The 17,993-nt window shown below is 49.6% G+C and overlaps 7 protein-coding genes across 7 annotated transcripts; 5 read left to right on the top strand and 2 right to left on the bottom strand.

Annotated features, from left to right (window-relative positions):
• Positions 1 to 376: 376 nt before the first annotated feature.
• On the top strand, positions 377 to 3,294 carry TrAFT101_007134 (uncharacterized protein). Its single transcript, XM_024907033.2, has 2 exons — positions 377 to 1,537; positions 1,605 to 3,294. Exons 1-2 carry the CDS (start codon positions 825 to 827, stop codon positions 3,040 to 3,042), a joined length of 2,151 nt encoding a protein of 716 aa, XP_024756689.1. The 5' UTR covers positions 377 to 824; the 3' UTR covers positions 3,043 to 3,294.
• A 2,403-nt stretch (positions 3,295 to 5,697) lies between these two features.
• TrAFT101_007133 (uncharacterized protein) lies at positions 5,698 to 6,777 on the top strand. The gene is made up of 2 exons (XM_024902796.2): positions 5,698 to 6,094; positions 6,154 to 6,777. Exons 1-2 carry the CDS (start codon positions 5,843 to 5,845, stop codon positions 6,493 to 6,495), a joined length of 594 nt encoding a protein of 197 aa, XP_024756691.1. The 5' UTR covers positions 5,698 to 5,842; the 3' UTR covers positions 6,496 to 6,777.
• Positions 6,778 to 7,037: 260 nt separating this feature from the next.
• TrAFT101_007132 (uncharacterized protein) lies at positions 7,038 to 8,788 on the top strand. The gene is made up of 5 exons (XM_024911081.2): positions 7,038 to 7,236; positions 7,331 to 7,409; positions 7,497 to 7,599; positions 7,700 to 8,024; positions 8,116 to 8,788. Exons 1-5 carry the CDS (start codon positions 7,190 to 7,192, stop codon positions 8,729 to 8,731), a joined length of 1,170 nt encoding a protein of 389 aa, XP_024756692.2. The 5' UTR covers positions 7,038 to 7,189; the 3' UTR covers positions 8,732 to 8,788.
• On the bottom strand, positions 8,773 to 11,715 carry TrAFT101_007131 (uncharacterized protein). The gene is made up of 2 exons (XM_024901120.2): positions 11,357 to 11,715; positions 8,773 to 11,290 (listed from the first exon to the last, which is right to left on the bottom strand). The coding sequence occupies exons 1-2, from the start codon at positions 11,550 to 11,552 to the stop codon at positions 8,937 to 8,939; spliced, it is 2,550 nt and encodes an 849-aa protein (XP_024756693.1). The 5' UTR covers positions 11,553 to 11,715; the 3' UTR covers positions 8,773 to 8,936.
• A 206-nt stretch (positions 11,716 to 11,921) lies between these two features.
• On the top strand, positions 11,922 to 14,119 carry TrAFT101_007130 (uncharacterized protein). Its single transcript, XM_024901069.2, has 3 exons — positions 11,922 to 12,299; positions 12,371 to 12,779; positions 12,842 to 14,119. The coding sequence occupies exons 1-3, from the start codon at positions 12,204 to 12,206 to the stop codon at positions 13,318 to 13,320; spliced, it is 984 nt and encodes a 327-aa protein (XP_024756694.1). The 5' UTR covers positions 11,922 to 12,203; the 3' UTR covers positions 13,321 to 14,119.
• TrAFT101_007129 (uncharacterized protein) lies at positions 13,270 to 14,593 on the bottom strand. Its single transcript, XM_024901079.2, has 3 exons — positions 14,411 to 14,593; positions 14,089 to 14,351; positions 13,270 to 14,015 (listed from the first exon to the last, which is right to left on the bottom strand). Exons 1-3 carry the CDS (start codon positions 14,513 to 14,515, stop codon positions 13,397 to 13,399), a joined length of 987 nt encoding a protein of 328 aa, XP_024756695.1. The 5' UTR covers positions 14,516 to 14,593; the 3' UTR covers positions 13,270 to 13,396.
• Positions 14,594 to 14,793: 200 nt separating this feature from the next.
• TRM5 (tRNA(m(1)G37)methyltransferase) lies at positions 14,794 to 17,493 on the top strand. The gene is made up of 6 exons (XM_024910248.2): positions 14,794 to 14,823; positions 14,907 to 15,183; positions 15,261 to 15,362; positions 15,433 to 15,510; positions 15,594 to 16,012; positions 16,092 to 17,493. The coding sequence occupies exons 1-6, from the start codon at positions 14,818 to 14,820 to the stop codon at positions 16,605 to 16,607; spliced, it is 1,398 nt and encodes a 465-aa protein (XP_024756696.1). The 5' UTR covers positions 14,794 to 14,817; the 3' UTR covers positions 16,608 to 17,493.
• Positions 17,494 to 17,993: the final 500 nt, after the last annotated feature.

The following is a 17,993-nucleotide window of genomic DNA, read 5'->3' as shown; positions in this document are numbered from 1 at the left end:
CAAAATCCTCATGGAATGAGTACAAGCGCCCACTTCCGCCCTGTATTCTCGCACCTTGAACTCTACCGAGAAGATGCTGAGAACGTGTGCTCTCTTGGCCAGTGGCTGAAGCCAGCGCTAATAGCCCAGCTACAACACTTACACGCCTCGCAGCAGAGAGCTTTATCCACTTCTCGCCTCACACCACCAACGGCATGAGGTATAGCTAGGCAAGCTCCGATCCTTGTTTTCCTGAAGCACGGCAAACTTGCCTTGGGTGGAGGGACGTGCTCACGCCTCACTGGCTTACCCAGGGCGAGTAGTGGCAGAACTTGTACCCCCTGGGCCGTGCCGTTCGACGGACAAAATAGACAATACACGGAAAACGGTATCTCGTAAATGCTTGTCTTGTTATACGGACAACTCTTACTAGCTCTCTTGCCTATCCAACTACCTGTAATGTCCCGTTTATTTTGTCCATCCCTTATGCACCTAGCTGGAATACTATCCGAAGGATGAGCCAGGCCATCCGTGAGGAGGCTGATTTGCCCAGGTCGGGGTGCCTTGCTCGATGGATGAGCCTAGCCAGACTGCGGCTCCTGGCCAAGAGGCTTTGCTGGCCAGCTAGATTGGCGTCAGATGCAGGCAGCACGAGCCCATATCGTAGTGTCATATCGTAGTTGCGTCAGTCTAGAGGCCGGGGAATCCGTTTCGTTTCGTTTGTTTATTAACTTGACATTCCTAGTTTAGTGCCCAAGAGAGAGAGCGGGTTTGGCTTCCAACGTTACAGTTCTGCGACGTATATTCACTGATCGTCGTCTACTTCCTGCAAAGAGACTTACACTATGACTACATCAACGGTGGAGCTGCACGCGCTCACATCTGCATCGCTCGGGCCAGATGACTCCATCACCCTTTACGAAAATCCCTATACGGCGCTCGACAAGCTACAAGATGCCAGTAAAGACAAGGAAATCGAGTCGTCCGGCGATGTCAATGGCGTCGACTGGCGTAAATACGAACCTCCGGCCGCCCTTAGAAAAGCACCGACTGTCAAATCCCAAATCCTCCTAGATATCATCTTCAGTTCGATTGAAAACGTCAAGACAAGAGTCGAAGAAGAAGAACGGTTGCAGAAAGAGGCTTCTGAAGAAGCTGAGCGACGGACAGCCGAAGAGAAGCACAGGGCAAAAGGCAAAGAGCCTTATTTGCCCGTCATCATTCCCATGGAGGACTCACCAGCCGAATCATCATCAAATATCAATGCTAAACGCACAGTCACACCAAGGGCAGCATCCGACTTCAAGATGTCAGGAGGCAGCGGCCTTCCGTCAAAAGGAGAGAAGCGTCGAAAATTTGGACTACGCAATATATTTCAGCGGAGCCCAGAAGGAGGAGAAACAAGTGCTGCTGGACGGTCCCGGGAAGCTCTACGACACAAGCTAGAGGCGAAGATTCTATCCTTTGATGCGAAATCAGCCGATCCGAAAACACAGGAAGCTATCGAGGCTCTGCGAAAGTCCAAGTTGTTCAAGACGGTAGATCCTGATCAACTAGTGTAAGTTTTCATACTCTTAGACCCTATAGAAATTGCCCATTAGCTGACTTGATTTTTCCTCTTTTAGAGAATGCGTCTCTTGTTTGGACGATATCCCCGGAAAGGACACGGTTAAAGTCCCGTGCCACAGCTACTGCCGTGACTGCTTCGCTCGCCTTATATCAGCAGCAGTTCAAAATGAACAGCAGTGGCCACCTAAATGCTGCTTGAACCAGATTCCCTTCAAGACGGTCCTCAAGAATATTCCCGATGATCTCAAGAAGATGTTTCACGAAAGGTCATCGGAGTGGGAAATCCCCATCAGCGAGCGAGTGTACTGCCATGCCCCTGACTGTGGTGTTTGGATCAAGCCCGGCAAAATCAGCCTTGCGAAGCGTCAAGCCCGCTGTGAACGCAATCACGTCACCTGCACTATTTGCCGAGGCCAAGCGCACGGGAACAACGACTGCTCCCAGGATCATGACTTGAATTTGACCAACTTGCTGGCGGAAGAGGAAGGCTGGAAACACTGCATCTCTTGCCATGCGTTAGTGGAACACAAAGAGGCATGCCAACACATGACGTGCAGGTGTGGCGCTGAGTTTTGTTACGTGTGCGGATTGCGGTGGCGAACATGCGGGTGTACAATGGAACAGCTACATGCCATCAAAGAGGCGGCTGAGGCGCGGAGGGAACAGCGACTGTTGAACGAACAGGCGGATGCGGAAGAGTTGCGAGACATTTTGGCTCAGATTGAGGAATTCGAGCGCCAGGAGGCTTTGAGGCTTGAGGCGGAAAGACTGGAGCACGAAAGGTTGGAGCAGGAACGTTGGCGAGCTGTGGTCGAGGAAAGGCTTAGGGTGGAAAATATCCGCCGTCAAGATGTCGAGATCAAGTACGGACAGTTGCGAGACATACTGGATGACCTTCATGAGCTTCAGCATATCATGGCTGATTCCAAACAGGAAGACGATGCCAGGGACCTGGCCACTGAAGCCGAACTGCAAAAGAAGCAGCTTAAGGAGAGGCATCAGGCCAAGCGCGAGGACCTTGACTCGTCGATGCAGGCCAAGCTCAGAGCCAGGGAAGATCAATATGAGAAAGAATATGCTGCTCGAGCGGCCTTGGAACGTCAACTAGAAAACGATTACCTGCAACAGCTTCGCGAGTTTTGGAGTGACAAGGATGGAGGAGAAGAGAGGATCGAAGCAAGCATGCAGCCGTTGCGCCAGCGGATGGATTCCGCATACCAGGCGTGGCAGAGGTGGAGAGACGACCAACTGGCCCATTATCGAGACCGGCTCGAAGATGAGCGGACTGTGAAAGAAGAGTTCATGTACAGCTCGAGTAAAAGGATGGATGCAGCCTACTTGGACAAAGAGGCGGAGTTAGCGAGACGAATCGTTGCCGAGAAGGAGTGGATTCAGGAGGTGATGCAGGAGCGTGAGCGATTGCTCAGCGTAATGGAAGCTCAAGAGACGGAAGAAGATGCAGACAGTCTGTATGGCCTCGAGTTGGACGGTTAAAGCGAGTGCTGGAATGTGTGGTCAAACTCGCCGGTGCGTAGAGAGGCTGTGGGCATTCGAAATGTAGATTGGTACATGTATATTTGATGAAGCCGAGAAATGGAGATCGATATCTGTATGAGTAGGATAGACGCATTAGACTTCGTTTACGATCGAGAGATGAAACTCTTGGTGGTTGACAGCTTTTCAGTTGCTCGCCCTGCTGTTCCGTACACAAATCAGAAGGGAGTTTCCAGTGGAAAGTCGCAAAACAAGGCAGTCAGATGTCGAAACGCTACCTACCGGACTTTTCATCCACCCCCTTTTCTGTTGTAGCCATCAATTCGGTGTATGGCTCAAGATACAACACGCGATACCTGGCAGTAACGTGGATTACCTTCCTACCTGAAGTTCAAACCTAGGCAAGGAGGCCCGTAACAAAGCTGCAGATCGTCAGCCGGCTCTAGCTTTATCCAACCCGTCCTCACAACGATGCCATCATTTGTAGTGGAGCTGATGGGCTGGAGAGGCTAATGCTCTCTTTTCAAGCTTGTTTTGTAATGCTTATCTGGATGGCTGTGCCCCGTATACGAGACAGAAAGCTGTTTTCAAGCTCGGGAAGATGCCGAAGCCAATTGCTTCATCATCCAGTCTGCTAAGCTACAAAACTACAGCGTATCCAACACTATAGCATACAAAAGCCATCTTGTTGGTGGCCTTGACATCTACATACTACTACTACATCATACTTATTAGCTTCTAGTAATTTAGAATTGGAACTGCTTACTATTTTGCTGCCTAACCATCATTTCGTTGACCAGAGATACTTGGCTTGAGCAGAAGATGACTCAAAAGGATCTCCAGCAGCCGAAGCCGCCAGCCGGTACTCGGCACCGAGTTGGAGGCGCCAGGAGGTGGTAATGGAAATGTTGAGGTTTCATGAGGTTTGATTGGAAATGGACATCGCGCTGGATGAAGCAGTTCCAATTTGGCAATCGAGGTGGGTAGGCCTATAGCTAGGCAACTTACCAGGCAATGACAATTACAACATCTTCACAGAGCCAGATACTACATACATCCTATTTGATACTATGCACATAGTAAAATTACTTCATTGATGCAAATATAACCGCAATTAATCAGCACTTCCGAGGGCGCTTTCAGGCATGACGAAGCCCCTTTCACCCTTCCACGGCGCCAAAACAGTCTAAAACGCACTGCTAGCGTCTCACCCAGCGCTGTAAAACAGCGCGCTAAAACGATTTATGGGGAGTTCGACCGCTGGCTCGGCCACTCACAGGCGCGCCCACGTCTATTCTCCTCCACCTCCAGACTTCTTCAGTCGTCGAGCCCATCACCCTGGCTTGTCAGACTATTTTAGGCCGCGATTGCTCGAAACCGCCCCCCTGGCGGGAAATGCTGGCGCCTGATAGGCCTGGCCAAGCCTTTCATTGTTCCAGGGCCGCACGGGCCAGTGCTTGCAGCCGACCTGGGCTATGTCCGGCTCTTCATGCTTCCGGGCCGGGGCAATATTCGAAGCACGGTGTGTATCACCAGCTGGGCGGCGTCGCGCTACGCCTGTGGCCTGTTTCTAATGGAAACAATGGAAACAATGGGAAACGGTACGTGAAACAGAAGAGGGTTCGAAATAGGAGGAGGCTGCTTCCGAGGACATCTTGGGGCCAGCCGTGAAGAAACGTGGTGAGAAGGTAGGGAGACTGGTTATCAGCATCATCAGTACTAGGTAGCTAATGCTCCTGAGCAGTAGCAGCGCTTCCAACTCAGACGGATCCGGTCAGATCAACACAAAGCACAGGGCAAGCAAAAAAAAAAAAAAAAAAAAAAAACGCCTATGAAATGAAGCCACGAGCATGAAGCGCATAATATCCAGGCTGTAAGCCAATCTCAATGAACGGCAAACGATGAATCAAGATAGACGCTAGCCAAGTGGCTGTGTTAGCGATGGCCGCCAGTCTGCTTTCAATAGAAACAAGCTTTCTCGGCATCCGCAATGCTGCAGCCCCTTGGCCCCGTTTGTGCCTGATATAGCCAAAGGCAGGCTTCCGACCTAATCCAATTCGAGATCCTAACCGTCTCAGCTTATGGTAAGAGACGCTACGACGTTGGTCCGGAACAATCTATGGCCAATACTGCATTCAATCTGCCACGCAGTCTACGGTAGCGCCGCCCCATGGGACATGAAGGCTCTGTCCTTTTGGCTCCATATAGGAGGCTATTCTCACATTTGGATAGTATTGGGCCACATACTGCCCTGTCTTTACGGCCGCTGTCAGCAATAGTATAGAGTGCTAGCACAAATACGGACTTATACGGGGCTTATTAATGATACGCAAAACGGGAAACGCTCTGCATCTAGTTTTATAAACAGATCTTGAAGCGTCAGAGCCTTGCCAGGGCCAATGACATTCTTCACATTCAGCCCACGCCCCCTCTATGTCTGCATGGGGCTGTGTGGTTGTAATGAGGCTTCTGCATGTCCGGGGGTGTGGAACAGCCAGGGGTACTCCGACCTGGTTTATTCCCAGGCAAACGTTTTGAGGGGCTCGAACTTGGCTTCGTTTGGCGGCATGTCTATGCTTCAGACCCATCATGGCTGCCTCGTGGGAGACGGCGGCTAGTCGACAGTCCATGAAGGGACAGAAGCATATAAGACCAGCACACCCTCAGGTTCTCGTTATTTTCCTAGCCAGACAATCTCATCTTCTTCAAGTGATACCCCCAAGCCTGCAAACAAACTTCATTGTTTCTTTTCTATTCTTCTTTTAATATCAACCAAATAAAACAAAACACAACCGCCAAAATGCTCTTCTCAACTCTTGCCGTTACTGCTCTCTCCGCTGTCGCCAGCGCCAAGACCATCCGCATCGACGTCGGTAAGGGTGGTCTCACTTTCTCTCCCAACGACATCACTGCCGCCGTTGGTGACATCCTGGAGTTCCACTACCACCCCAAGAACCACTCCGTTGTGGCCGCCGATTTTGCTACTCCCTGCAAGCCCAAGGCTGAGGGTGGTTTCTACTCCGGCTTCTTCCCTACCAGTGGCACTGAGAACGTAAGTTAACCAAAAGCACCACAATGACCATGCCAGATGTGCTAACAGTAATCTTCCAGTCCAAAGTCTTCCAGGTCGAGGTCAACAGCACCACTCCTATCTGGTTCTACTGCTCTCAATCAACTGGCAACCACTGCGCTGCTGGTATGGTTGGTGCTGTCAACGCCAACGCCAACAAGACCCTCGCCGAGTTCAAGGCTGCTGCTGAGAAGGCCACCTCCAACGAGTCTCCCAAGTCCGGAGTATTCGGTGGTATGGTCATGGCTGCCTCTTCCACCACCAGCGGCTCCAGCTCCACCACCAGCAAGGCTCCTGCTGCCACCACCAACGCTGCCGCTGGTCTCGGTGTCAGCGGCATGGCTGCTGCCGTTGTTGGCGCTGCCGTTGCTTTCGCTCTCTAAGCGCTGGACGCATTCAGATTGGGAAAAAAAAAACTGAACGGATTTTTATTTAATGGTAAACTGTGAATATACATGTCGGCATGTACGATGAGTCAAAGATTTTTTTCTCTCTTTTTGGGGCAGCGTGCGGAAAAGTAGCCAATAATCCATAATCCCTGCGGGAATGGCTTCTCAATTTCTTCTATCTTCTATATCTATTATGGTCAAGGCAATTTACATAGACGCCTTCGGGCAAGTCTTGGAGTTCAATATACAATGATTATACCTCCAACCTGAAATGTTTGCAGTAAACTTTAAATATTCTTATTTTCTGTTTGTTTGTTCAATCTAGGATCCCTCTTCTTTCTACTCTACAGGAGATAATTCATTGCTTTTGGTTCACACCGATACTGGGTCGTCTAAGAACAATGAAATCTCTAACCGGCCGGTCAAAGAAGTCGTTGAATTGGATATTCCCAACTAAGCTGCCAAGACTTTTAGTACCAAAACTTAGTGCCTGCGTTTAATAGTTCGCACGGTAAGGATGTCCGATCTGAGGGGAGAAAAAAAAAAAAAAAGAGCGGCTTACCTACTGATTCACACACTAGCCAAAGGGGGTCTTTGTCAGCGTCGATGCCGAATCTCTCATAAACTTTCCTACGCAATCTCATAAAAAAAATTAATATTTAATTGAACCTTTGGCTGGCAGTTCGCCATGGGGTCCATCACTAGGGATGAAGATGCAGCAGTGGCCTCCTCGCAGTAAGTCTGCGTCCTCTGGCTCGCAGGGCTAGATCTTTCCAAGAAGCCCTGTAGGGTAAGATTTGCATCGACGAACTAACTGGAGATGTGATAGTCCGCTCAAGATCTTCGATGCTGCGAAGAGGCAGGACAGGTTTTTGTATGCCTGTGCGCCGATGGTGCGCTACAGCAAGGTGAGTCTTGGCTCATGTTGGCTGTGTTAAGATTTATTGTATTTTTTCTTTATTTTTTATCAGAGCATAGAGCTGACTGCTTTGAAGCTTGCCTTTCGCCAAACTGTTCACAAATATGGCGTCGACTTATGCTGGACGCCTATGATTCTGGCCAAGGAGTTCAACAGAAATCAGTTTGCCAGGGACAGCGGTACGTCTCATCGCCCATTATGTCATTCAATATACAGTGAATGAAGGAGAGGGGGAAAAAAAAAAAGAGAGAGACGAGTATTGAGAGAGTGAAAACACAGACTTTACAATCAACACCTCGGGCGTCCAGCCACCCACCATCGTCCAGTTCGGCGCCAACGACCCCCAGGAACTCGCCCGCGCATCCTCCCTCATCGCGCCCTTCGTCTCGGGCGTCGATCTCAACTGCGGATGTCCTCAGTCCTGGGCCTGCGCCGAAACTCTCGGCGCGGCGCTGATGAACGAGAGGGAGCGGGTGCGCGACATGGTCGTTGAGACGAGGCAGTATCTGGAGAGGGACGGATGGGGCGTCAAGATGGAGGAGGACATGCACAGCCCAAAGGGGCGCAGCGTGAGCGTTAAAATACGAGTTCACGATGATTTGAGGTAAGGGAGCCAACTCTTATGCACATATTCCAACTTCTCTAGAGGCGGGTGAAGAACAAACTCATACTCATGATTCAAACTCAAAACTCAGGAGAACAATGGACTTTCTCGATACAGTCATTGGACACCCCCAAAACCGCCTTGTCGACTGGGTCACCATCCATCCTCGAACACGCCACACCCCCTCCACCACTCCCATCCGCACCGAAGCCCTGGAGATCCTCACAGAAAAGTACTCTCGCACACTCCCCATCCTCCTCTCCGGCGACGTCTTCGATCTCGCAACCCTCCCCATCAGATCCACCATCCCCGACCTCGCAACCCTCACCGTCAAAGAAGACCCCCAGGACACTCCCGCCACAAAACAGCAACCGAAACCTAGCAACACAAATCTCTCGGGCTTCATGTCTGCCCGCGGCCTCCTCGCCAACCCAGCCCTCTTCGCCGGCCACTCCTCCTGCCCCTGGGAAACTCTCGAGACCTTCATGTGCAACGTCGCGCGGTGTCCGCTGCCCCTGAAGCTGGTGGTACATCACGTACAAGAGATGTGTGCTCCTGGGATGGGCGGCGACAAGTCTGCGCTGCTGAACAAGAAGGAGAGGGCGAAGCTGGTGGAATTTACGAACATGGCGGATTTGATAGACTTCTTGGATGAGAAGATTGAGGAATACACGGGACAGAAAGGAGGAATGAGAAGAGACTTATAGAACACCAACACAAGGAGGGCCGTATCACTTATAAATGGGATCAATGAATGAAACATGAATAAAATAAAAAAAAAAAATATTGTCCGTCTCTCCTTGGTATTCGTTTGATTCAAACATACGCTTCTTCGACTCTCATCAAACATGTACAGAGCAAGATACAAAAACTAAAAAAAAAAAAAAAAGACACCCACTCTTTTTAAGTCAATCATAAGCCGGTCAATATACCCTGTATGCCCAAAGACCCCGAATCGTCTCGCTTCTGCACAAACGCCTTGAAATCCGCCTTGGACAGCTTCCCTCTCACCGAGCTCGACCCCGGCGCCAGCGTCCTCACCTTCTCCCTCAGTGCCTCTGGCCCGACGATGAACAGCGATCCAATCTCCGTAAGCATCTCTATCGCCGTCTCGACGTCCTTGGCCAGCGGCCACGCCCGCAGCGTCGCGACGTACTTTGCAATGTCCTGCGTGACCATCAGACCACCCGTGGCGTTGACCTGGAACCTCTTGAAGTGGTCAAACAGGTGAGAGTGGAGCACGAGACCGAGCTCACTGAAGAATTTCTCTGCGTTGTGCCCATCGATGGCCTGGCCTGCAAGCTGGCTCGCCCGTGCGAGGAACTGGCAGATGTGCAGACATGTAGCGGTCTGGAGCGATTCTAGCTCGCCATCCTTGGGTCTAAAGTCCTGTTTCTTCTGTGTGCCCAGCGACTTGATGACCCAATTGACAATGACGTCGATGGATACCTTCATAATGGCGTTGGTCTTCTTCTCGATGGCATCAATGGCCATTTTCTTCTGGGCTTCCATGCTCTTCCTTACAGTCGTGTTGGATTCAGCGAGTCGAATGAGCACGGTGCTGATGAATCGTTCCATGAGAGCAGAGATTGTCACGCCAGGCCGAATAGGTGGTAGATAGGACATGTCTGGCTCTGTTTTCGTGTTCTCTAGAACGGTGGCCTGGAAGTGTGCTGCGTCCAGCGCAGTGTCGATATAAACCTGGCCCATATTTGTGAGCAGCAAGTTTAGCAAGATGTTGACGTCTTTCGGTGTGTCGAGTTGCGATCCTAGCTCGAGTACTCTCTGGACGCTCTCCGCCATCCATTTTAACATCCTCTTGGCGTTTGCCACACTAAGTATTCCATCCTCGTCTGATACTTCGATTTCGTTTTTGTCCTCCCTGTCACCCTTGTCCTGCAGGCCAGCAACTCGCAGCATCATCGCTTTTTGTGTATCCGACAGCTCGGACGACTCAAGCCGCTCGAGATAAGCGTCCTTGGCAGATTGTATAAGCTGCGTGCCTTGTTGGGCCAATGAAGCCATAAACCCAGATGGTGCCTTCTTTCTCCTTGAGTGGAATATGCTGAACTTGAAAAGCAAAGAGCCGTAGAGTTCTTCCAAGCTCTTCCGTTCTCGGTCAATGTAGACACTACCCACAAGGAAGGGGACAAAGAGTTCGTCTAATTGCTGGTCTAGAGCTTGTGCAATTTGTGCCGAGCAAGGCTCTGGGTGCTCAGTCAGGCCGTGCATCTTCAAATCTTCCACCAGAGAGCCGATATAACTCCTAGATGAGTGTAAGGACCTCAAAAACGCTAGGGTTGAGACCGATTCGGCTTTATCTAGAACCTTCTCCAACCGCTGCTGTATAGACTGTTGAAAGACTCGCTGAATAAACTTGACAAGTACCGTTTCATAGTAAGGAAACGCTCGTTTAATGATGAATGATTCTTCCTGCATGACGATCTTGACTTCATCAATTAGTGATTGCAAGCTTGGCTCGATACCTGGGGGCTCCGTGTCCGGATCTGCCAAAGCTTCCCACATTTCGCCGTCAGCTGCCATTTCGTCACTCATCAGTTGATCTCGGTCAATGAAGAATTGATGCTGGTTTACAAAAACTGCAATGACGCTAGCTCCTCCGTTGAAATCGTACAGCACCTTTGCGCATTCCATCATGTCATTGAAGTTCTGCCGCTTGTAGCTGTTGTTGAACTGCTGCAGCAAGTCTTGTTCTAACGTCTCGCAAAACTTTTCGAGAATTTCACGGGTATTGCGTGCTCGCATTGTTAATGTAGCAAAGCTGGCTATGCTGGCTCTGTTGCCATTCCGCGTTCCCCATGCTAGCGGATCGAGTTGCTGGCTGATTCTCATTAATTGGCGAGCAATGACGGCACATCGCACTTTGTTCTCAGCACCGCCTTGCCGCCTGATATCTTCAAGGGATGACAATAATCCAGTTTCGCTTAGTTCCGTCCAGCAGTTTATTAAGAAGATTGTGTCCTGCGCTCTCCTTCTCTTCTTATCTAAGTCGTCTAACTTCTCTCCGATCTGAACGGCGATGTTCCCCCCATTATCAGGCTTCCCGTTCACATCTTTGCCATTTGTGCTGCCGGGATTTAGTGAGATGTCAAGGGCTTCGAAGGATTCCATGGTTTCGTCGAGCTTGCGGCCGAGGGTATCGAGTGTCTGGTCGTGTTGGATTTCGGCCCGGCGCACCTGGGAGAGGAGCTCGGATTCCCTCTCCTGGAGCTCATCTCCAAGGACGGCAAGCTGAGATAAGGCATCTGGAGAGAATTTCGTCAGCATGATTGCCCCCTTTCTCCTCATCTCTTCTTAGGTGCATCTCGTACTCTCAAAGCTTCTGATCAGCGGCTTCGGATCAAATGTTGTGGATTGTGTTGGCCCTGAACGACGGCTAGAGGGCATAGCACTCTCCGCAAGACTATCCACAAAGTCTCTGACTATGAAATCCTTGTTGGAGAAGTCATCGAGGCTGAAGTTCGGGCCCTTGGGGAAGATGCTCTTGGGCCCGCTGGACCGATCCATGGTTGGTGAGCGTCAGGCGAAGGCGCATCAGCGAGCTATGTGTAAGTTGCAATTGACGACCATTTGCTACACCCACTCATGTGTGCGATGTTCGACGATCTGCCTAGTCAGTTTGTCGCGTTGCGTCGTCGCGAAGCGCCGGCCTCGTGCGATTCGTGGATTGCTTGATAGCTCTGCCTCCTTGGAATACGTGACCCTGTTAGCAAGCAGTGGAACGCTATGATGCCTGCCGAGCCCCGCTACGCCACGTTTACATCGGCCTCGGAGCTGCGCCACACCCTCCCGTGGCTCGTCGGGCCACGCCACTCAGGAGAGAGGACACATGCAAATCACCAGGTACAATTTTACAGGTACCCAATTTGGCGAAAGACAGCAGCTCATTTGCATCGCCTCTCGCCCCAACTCTTTTCTCCCCAGCAATTTGCTGGATGGACACGTCTTCGATCCTCCTCATTCATTTGCCATAAGGGCAGCCGCCACAACCGCAAGGGCGCGCACTCGGCTTCGTTTCCCTGAGATCGAGCTTCAACCAACAACAAAACACCTAATACGACCGATCTCGAAACTTTAGATCCTTGTACACCTACTGGCCTCGACTACGAATCACTTCGCCGTTAGTGAGACAGTCTTCCGAGACTGCAAATATTCAACATGCCCATGAACTTTGAGAATACCAAGGCATATAGAGCCGACGAGCGACTGGGCCATAGCCTTCTATCAGAGGCACAGAGACAAGCTATCTTCAAGGTATGGACAGTTTGCGACATTCGAGATTATACACACCTCTGACTTTTTTTTTTTTTTTTTTTTTTTGGCAGGCCTCGCTTCCCTCGCCGAATGATGGATCGACCATAGTAAACAAGCCTGGACAAGCACAGCGTAGATCTCGACTCGGAGTCAGACGATTTATAAAGAATCAAATCTTTGTCTTCGTATTCGCCCTTATGCATGGCATCTTTTCTCTATATATCAAATCGCGACAGACATGGCACGGCGTGTCCTATCGGATATCTTCTATTCTCTATTACCACCATGCCACGCCGCAGTACATTCGGCGAGACATCATGGGACTGACCAAGAAGCCCAAGCATCTCAGCGCAATCTTGAAGACCGAGGGGAATCATAGGGCGAAAAACGACCTCGACCGGTTGATTGAGGAGACGGCTGAGCTTGCCACATGGTGTGCTTGTGCAGAGATCCCCATGCTCTCAATATATGAGAAGTCAGGTGAGCTCGTAACCAATCCTTTTTTTACCTTGTATGCTAGCAAAGCTAACCTTACATCAAAGGTGTCTTGAAGAAGCATATGCCTCGAGTCTATGAGGCAGTTGTCCAGAAATTCACATTCTACTTTGGCGCCGAGCATCCGACGCTCTCTGTGACTTCTCCCCACCAGGATGATTTCCCCACCCGCATGCTGGAGGAGAGCAGACATGGACACTTGCAGCTCCATCTGATTTCCTACCAAGATGGAAGAGAGTCTATCGTGGACCTTACCAGAACTCTTGCGGACATGTCGCAACGGGGCAAGATCTCCCCACGAGATATTTCCCAAGAGCTCATTGACGCCGAGCTGTCAGAAGGCATCCTCCCTGAACCCGACTTGCTAATTCTCTTCACTCCTCACGTTGAGCTGTCGGGCTACCCACCGTGGCAAATCAGACTGACTGAGATTTTCTGCCTGCAAGACAACGAGACATTCGGCTACCAAGTGTTCCTCAAGGCTCTGAGAAATTTTGCTTCTGCGCAGTTCCGACGTGGTAAATAAACCACGCGGAAGCAATTTCTTTTTTCTCTCCTACAGATATCCATTCTCGTATAGATAATGTATATTTTCTCTACCATCATGAGGGCTTCCACAACACCATGGCTCGACTTGTCTTGTCCCAACGATAAACGGGACCATTTCCGACATTATAATTATAATAGTTTTCTGTCCCCTCTTTGATCTTGGCTCTTCTGAAAGTTATGTTGATTCTTCCTCCATCTTCCTCATTCTTCCCTGTGCGTTTCGGTATAGAATGGAGCCAGTTAGATTGTGTTTTCCCTTTCATTAAGATCATATCCCCGCTATTTAATGGAAATTTAATCACTTTTGATTTGATAGGTGGGTTTGCTTCCTGGCTTGGAGGTGCTGGTTTGGGCTTCATCAGGAAGTCTCGTCGCGCGCCTAGCGAAAAGGAGGCAATGGCAGGCTCTTGGCCCAGAAATTTCTCGTCATCGCTGTGAAACGCAATGCTATCTGCACCAGAGGCATAATAGTTGACCAGGCAGAAATTGAACTTGCAGTCTGTAGCTGCCTCCGTGGATTGTCGAATCTTATCGAGACATTGTGGTAGAGGCCGAGGCGGGCATTTCTCATAGCGTCTATCTGACAGCACTTTCATTTCTGTATTTGCATCTACCACTGCTCCTGTCTCGTCAAACTTGGAAGTTTCGTCAAGTCCGAATACTGTGGTCCATCTTTTTCATTCATTTGTATTAGTTGCACTTCGTCTCTTTTGTCATATAGATTGAGCTATTGTATAGACTTTACCTTGGTGTGCGCACCTGTGTCTCAATGCCCCCTCGTTTGATTTGATACTCTACCTTGTAAAAGGGCAGTTCTGCCCGTAAATGCTGAAAAATCTGACGCGTAAGGTATTCGGGGATATAAGGCTCGTAATACAATAGATCCAGATCTGGCTCATTGTTGATAGCTCGAGCAGGGCGAGCTGGTAAAGATGACAGCTCTTTGCTTATTGACGCAGGAAAATCAGTAATTGGAAACGGATACTCTATATGTTGCGTTTTGGTAGTCTATATAATCGTAAGTAAGTAAGGAAGTTCACATGCTAGTTTTATGTATTTAGACCTACAATCTCATCCGGCCCGTCTGAAATGCTTCTTTCCTCGTTGATGTCTTTGCGGGGCCGCTTTGGAGCAGAGCTGAAGAAGGCATCAATAGTTCGTTTCTGTGACATTCTATCGCATTCAAATCTAGTAGTTAATTATGTGTTCTCGAAGCAAGCGCGATGCATCTTCATGTAACCAACAACACGCGTTCATATACCCGGGGAGCCGTGACATCACAAGCTCAGCCTTGCCCTCACCCATGAGCTCGCGCCACAGCTTCCCTTCGACCCACTTCACAGCTACGATCGATTCCAGTGCTGTGGCGGTGCAAGTACCGCAAGATGTACTCCGCACGCAAAATTTCACACTCTCAGCCTTGGAACCCTGGTCTCAGTGAGTAATAGACGACATTTCATCAGCCATATTCGACATGGAGGTGAGTTTATGAGGCGCTTTCTGTCCTTACAAATTATATATGCACATTACTAACTATGAAAATTTTAATCTTTGGAATAAAAGGAGTCAGATAAACAATACCTAATGAATCTCTTTCGAGCTCCTGCTGCTGCCAGAGCAGCCAAAACCCTGGATAGATCGCTCTTCTCAAGAACGTTGCCCACAGCCGCAGCCTCTTTAAGAGATAACAAGCTCATTTCAAAGTATCGCAAGCAACTCGAAAAGACAAAGGAGATCTTTGCGTTGGATAGATTTGATGTTTGTGCTGCGGATCCAGATGCGACTCTTGCCGCTCAAGGGAAGAAATGCCTTGTGTTGAAGCCGCATATTAAGCCAGATGGTATGTTGATAAGTCACGGGAGTGGAATGAGCATTTTACAGTCCAGAAGATTTGATACACTAACTTTGTATATCAAGTACCGGAGACATGGAGTCCGATTCTACAGGAGGCTTCCAAGTTGGGAGAGCTGAAGATTGTCCCTTATGAGGTTCATATTGGATATGATCTTTGGAGTTACCGTACGAGACATTCAAAAGATTTCAAGCTTACTCTTATTGGTTGGAAACCTAAACTAACTCTGAGAAACAGTTGATGTAATGAGGTCTATTCTACCAGAAGACCTACACGGAGAAATCCCCGTTGGGTTCAACACTGCAGGCCATGTCGGTGAGATGAACTTCTTGCTCTTAGTTGCTGCGTTTATCTCAAGTTTTAAAAATGAATAAGCACTAATTGCCGATACAATATAGCTCATCTCAACATAAGAGGCCAGTACCTCCCCTACAAGTCCATAATCGCGCAAGTCATCATGGACAAGAATCCAACCATCCGCACCGTCATCAACAAAGTCGACAACGTCGGCACTGAGAGTGAGTACCGAACTTTCAGCTACGAGGTCCTGGCCGGGCCCGACGACATGCTCGTCGAGGTCAGCGAGGCCGGCTGCTTGTTCAAGTTTGATTACTCAAAAGTCTACTGGAACACGAAGCTTGGCACCGAGCACCAGCGCATCGTCAGCTTATTCAAGCCTGGCGAGGTGGCCGTCGACCTGATGGCCGGCATTGGGCCATTTGCCGCTCCCGCTGGAAAGAAGGGAGTGTTTGTCTGGGCGAATGACAAAAACCCCGAGAGCTACAAGTATCTTACAGAAATTATTAAGCGGAACAAGGTGAGTACTGCTTTTGTCCTCTCATTCCCCCATCCCCCGCCTATCATTGAATCTCACTCGACTAATACCCCACGGACAGGTCTCTGAGTTTGTCAAACCTTTCAACTACGACGGACACGAGTTCATCAGAAAATCCGCCGACCTAGTGCTAGAAGCATCTCAGCGCGGAGATTGTGCCCTCATTCCCCAGAAAGTGTCAAGGAGCGCGCCAGGCCCCCGGCCTGAACCCATCCGGATCCCCGTGCCCCCAACGGTATCCCACTTTGTCATGAACCTTCCCGCCTCAGCTATAGAGTTCCTTCACAACTTCCGGGGCCTTTACGAGGGCCACGAGAAGCTCTTCGCTCCCCACACCGAGACGAAGCTGCCCGTGGTTCACGTCCACTGCTTCGCCGTCAAGGCAGATGATTCAACGCCCCTGGACGACATTTGCCAGCGCATCGAGAAGGAGATTGGCGTACTCTTGACGCCTGGCGATGTAGAAAAGGACGGCCAGGTACTCATCCACGAAGTCCGAGATGTTGCCCCCGCAAAGCGGATGTTTTGTGCAAGTTTCCGCCTGCCGTCCGAAGTTGCTTTTGCTCCGCGATCCTAGGCCGATGCTAAGCCGATCCAATCGCCATTGTTCTCGATATCGCCAACCCTACAGTACGGGAGGGCGTACGCCTCATACCCCGTTAGCCCAAGATGGGGGGTTAAAGATAATTAAAAAAAGCCATTGTGCTCGATTCAAGAGTCGGTACCCACACGGAGTAATAGATCAGCGGCTGGCTGATAAGGGGGGACAAAAGGGTCCTGGGCATGAAAACCTTATCTTCAAAGAGCCCAGGCTCTTAGAAAGCGCCGCCATGACGACAGATCAGTCAAATCAAATCACCGTTCTAGGTCGACTCCCAGCGCCTCTTCGTTCTCTCTAACACTTTTCATATTAGATGATAGCGCAAGACCTGTCTAGCCTTGCATGCTCAGCACGGCGTGACGAAAGAGATAAAGCCACAGCTCATAAAGCTAATAAAAGTTGTCAGTTTTTTTTTTTTCCTCTTCTCTTTCTTTCCAAATCTGCCATTGAGCATGGAAAAGACGGAAAGCATAAATCTCACTCATAATGCAAGACTTCCTACATGAGCGAGAATTTTTTTTTTTAAACTCCACGCCAGGGGATTACAGAGATGGCAGACAGGTCACCTCCATTACCTTCTCCCCTCCACATAGACAAGTTGTTATATGATATGCCACACTGTACTCCGTACTATTAGCTTAGCTAGCTACCTTGACTGGTCCTCTTTTAAATTCCACTTAACGAGGCTATGCGTGCGGCGCCGTGTCATCTATTTTTGGTAAAGGGAGTGCTTACGGCTGTGCTTAACGCAAGCTTTAGCCAGCTATCTGTCGAGTTGTTTTAGGTTATAGTTATCACAGGGCAAGGAACAAGCTGAGCTGTCGATGCAAAAGCAAATAAATTTTCTTTTTCTTTTCCTCGGAAACAAAATTAGATCACCGTGATTCTACAATTCGTCATATTTTCATTGCCCGCTTATTCGGAGAAGCTCACCTCGTACAGAACAGCAATTGACTTCCCCTTCCCCCTCATCTCACCACTTTAAGCTCAAAACACTATTCACTGCCTCCATGAACCGAGGAAATATGTTGATGATATGAAATTGAAAAAAATCTGAACCATCTGCATGGTGCAACATGCCACTCTCTCTCGTAGCAACAAGCCACTATGCTTCCTGCAAGCCACTCAGCCATACGGTTATCTTTCTATCACTTTCCCCCTCCACTCAGGACGTTATTAGAACAAAGCGGCATTTCTTTAGCCCATCCTTTTTTCGCCACCGGTCTATTAAATTGTAGCTTCTTGAGCCAAGGACAAATGCCAGGGACCACGTTGCGCGATATATTGCTGCTACTCGCAGGGCAAGGGAAGGGACAAAGCCACTTGTCTTGGCTTTTCCCGGGCATAACGCCACGTGAACCA

This window comes from Trichoderma asperellum, chromosome 4, assembly GCF_020647865.1.
Source record: "Trichoderma asperellum chromosome 4, complete sequence".
NCBI classification, from domain to species: domain Eukaryota; kingdom Fungi; phylum Ascomycota; class Sordariomycetes; order Hypocreales; family Hypocreaceae; genus Trichoderma; species Trichoderma asperellum.
This window is presented reverse-complemented; position numbering and strand designations above follow the sequence as displayed.

What these genes read in the sequence shown, in the direction of transcription:
- TRM5 (XM_024910248.2), top strand. An exon ending in GCCGCATATTAAGCCAGATG is followed by an intron (nt 15,184 to 15,260) that starts GTATGTTGATAA and finishes TTGTATATCAAG; the next exon opens with TACCGGAGACATGGAGTCCG. An exon ending in AAATTATTAAGCGGAACAAG is followed by an intron (nt 16,013 to 16,091) that starts GTGAGTACTGCT and finishes CCCCACGGACAG; the next exon opens with GTCTCTGAGTTTGTCAAACC.
- TrAFT101_007130 (XM_024901069.2), top strand. Translation starts at nt 12,204, where the DNA reads ATGCCCATGAACTTTGAGAATACCAAGGCATATAGAGCCGACGAGCGA. An exon ending in AGAGACAAGCTATCTTCAAG is followed by an intron (nt 12,300 to 12,370) that starts GTATGGACAGTT and finishes TTTTTTTGGCAG; the next exon opens with GCCTCGCTTCCCTCGCCGAA. An exon ending in CTCAATATATGAGAAGTCAG is followed by an intron (nt 12,780 to 12,841) that starts GTGAGCTCGTAA and finishes CTTACATCAAAG; the next exon opens with GTGTCTTGAAGAAGCATATG.
- TrAFT101_007133 (XM_024902796.2), top strand. Translation starts at nt 5,843, where the DNA reads ATGCTCTTCTCAACTCTTGCCGTTACTGCTCTCTCCGCTGTCGCCAGC. An exon ending in CTACCAGTGGCACTGAGAAC is followed by an intron (nt 6,095 to 6,153) that starts GTAAGTTAACCA and finishes GTAATCTTCCAG; the next exon opens with TCCAAAGTCTTCCAGGTCGA.
- TrAFT101_007134 (XM_024907033.2), top strand. Translation starts at nt 825, where the DNA reads ATGACTACATCAACGGTGGAGCTGCACGCGCTCACATCTGCATCGCTC. An exon ending in GTAGATCCTGATCAACTAGT is followed by an intron (nt 1,538 to 1,604) that starts GTAAGTTTTCAT and finishes TTCCTCTTTTAG; the next exon opens with AGAATGCGTCTCTTGTTTGG.
- TrAFT101_007129 (XM_024901079.2), bottom strand. Translation starts at nt 14,515, where the DNA reads ATGTCACAGAAACGAACTATTGATGCCTTCTTCAGCTCTGCTCCAAAG. An exon ending in CAGACGGGCCGGATGAGATT is followed by an intron (nt 14,352 to 14,410) that starts GTAGGTCTAAAT and finishes ACGATTATATAG; the next exon opens with ACTACCAAAACGCAACATAT. An exon ending in ACACAGGTGCGCACACCAAG is followed by an intron (nt 14,016 to 14,088) that starts GTAAAGTCTATA and finishes TGAATGAAAAAG; the next exon opens with ATGGACCACAGTATTCGGAC.
- TrAFT101_007132 (XM_024911081.2), top strand. Translation starts at nt 7,190, where the DNA reads ATGGGGTCCATCACTAGGGATGAAGATGCAGCAGTGGCCTCCTCGCA. An exon ending in GCAGCAGTGGCCTCCTCGCA is followed by an intron (nt 7,237 to 7,330) that starts GTAAGTCTGCGT and finishes GAGATGTGATAG; the next exon opens with TCCGCTCAAGATCTTCGATG. An exon ending in CGATGGTGCGCTACAGCAAG is followed by an intron (nt 7,410 to 7,496) that starts GTGAGTCTTGGC and finishes ACTGCTTTGAAG; the next exon opens with CTTGCCTTTCGCCAAACTGT.
- TrAFT101_007131 (XM_024901120.2), bottom strand. Translation starts at nt 11,552, where the DNA reads ATGGATCGGTCCAGCGGGCCCAAGAGCATCTTCCCCAAGGGCCCGAAC. An exon ending in GCTGATCAGAAGCTTTGAGA is followed by an intron (nt 11,291 to 11,356) that starts GTACGAGATGCA and finishes AATTCTCTCCAG; the next exon opens with ATGCCTTATCTCAGCTTGCC.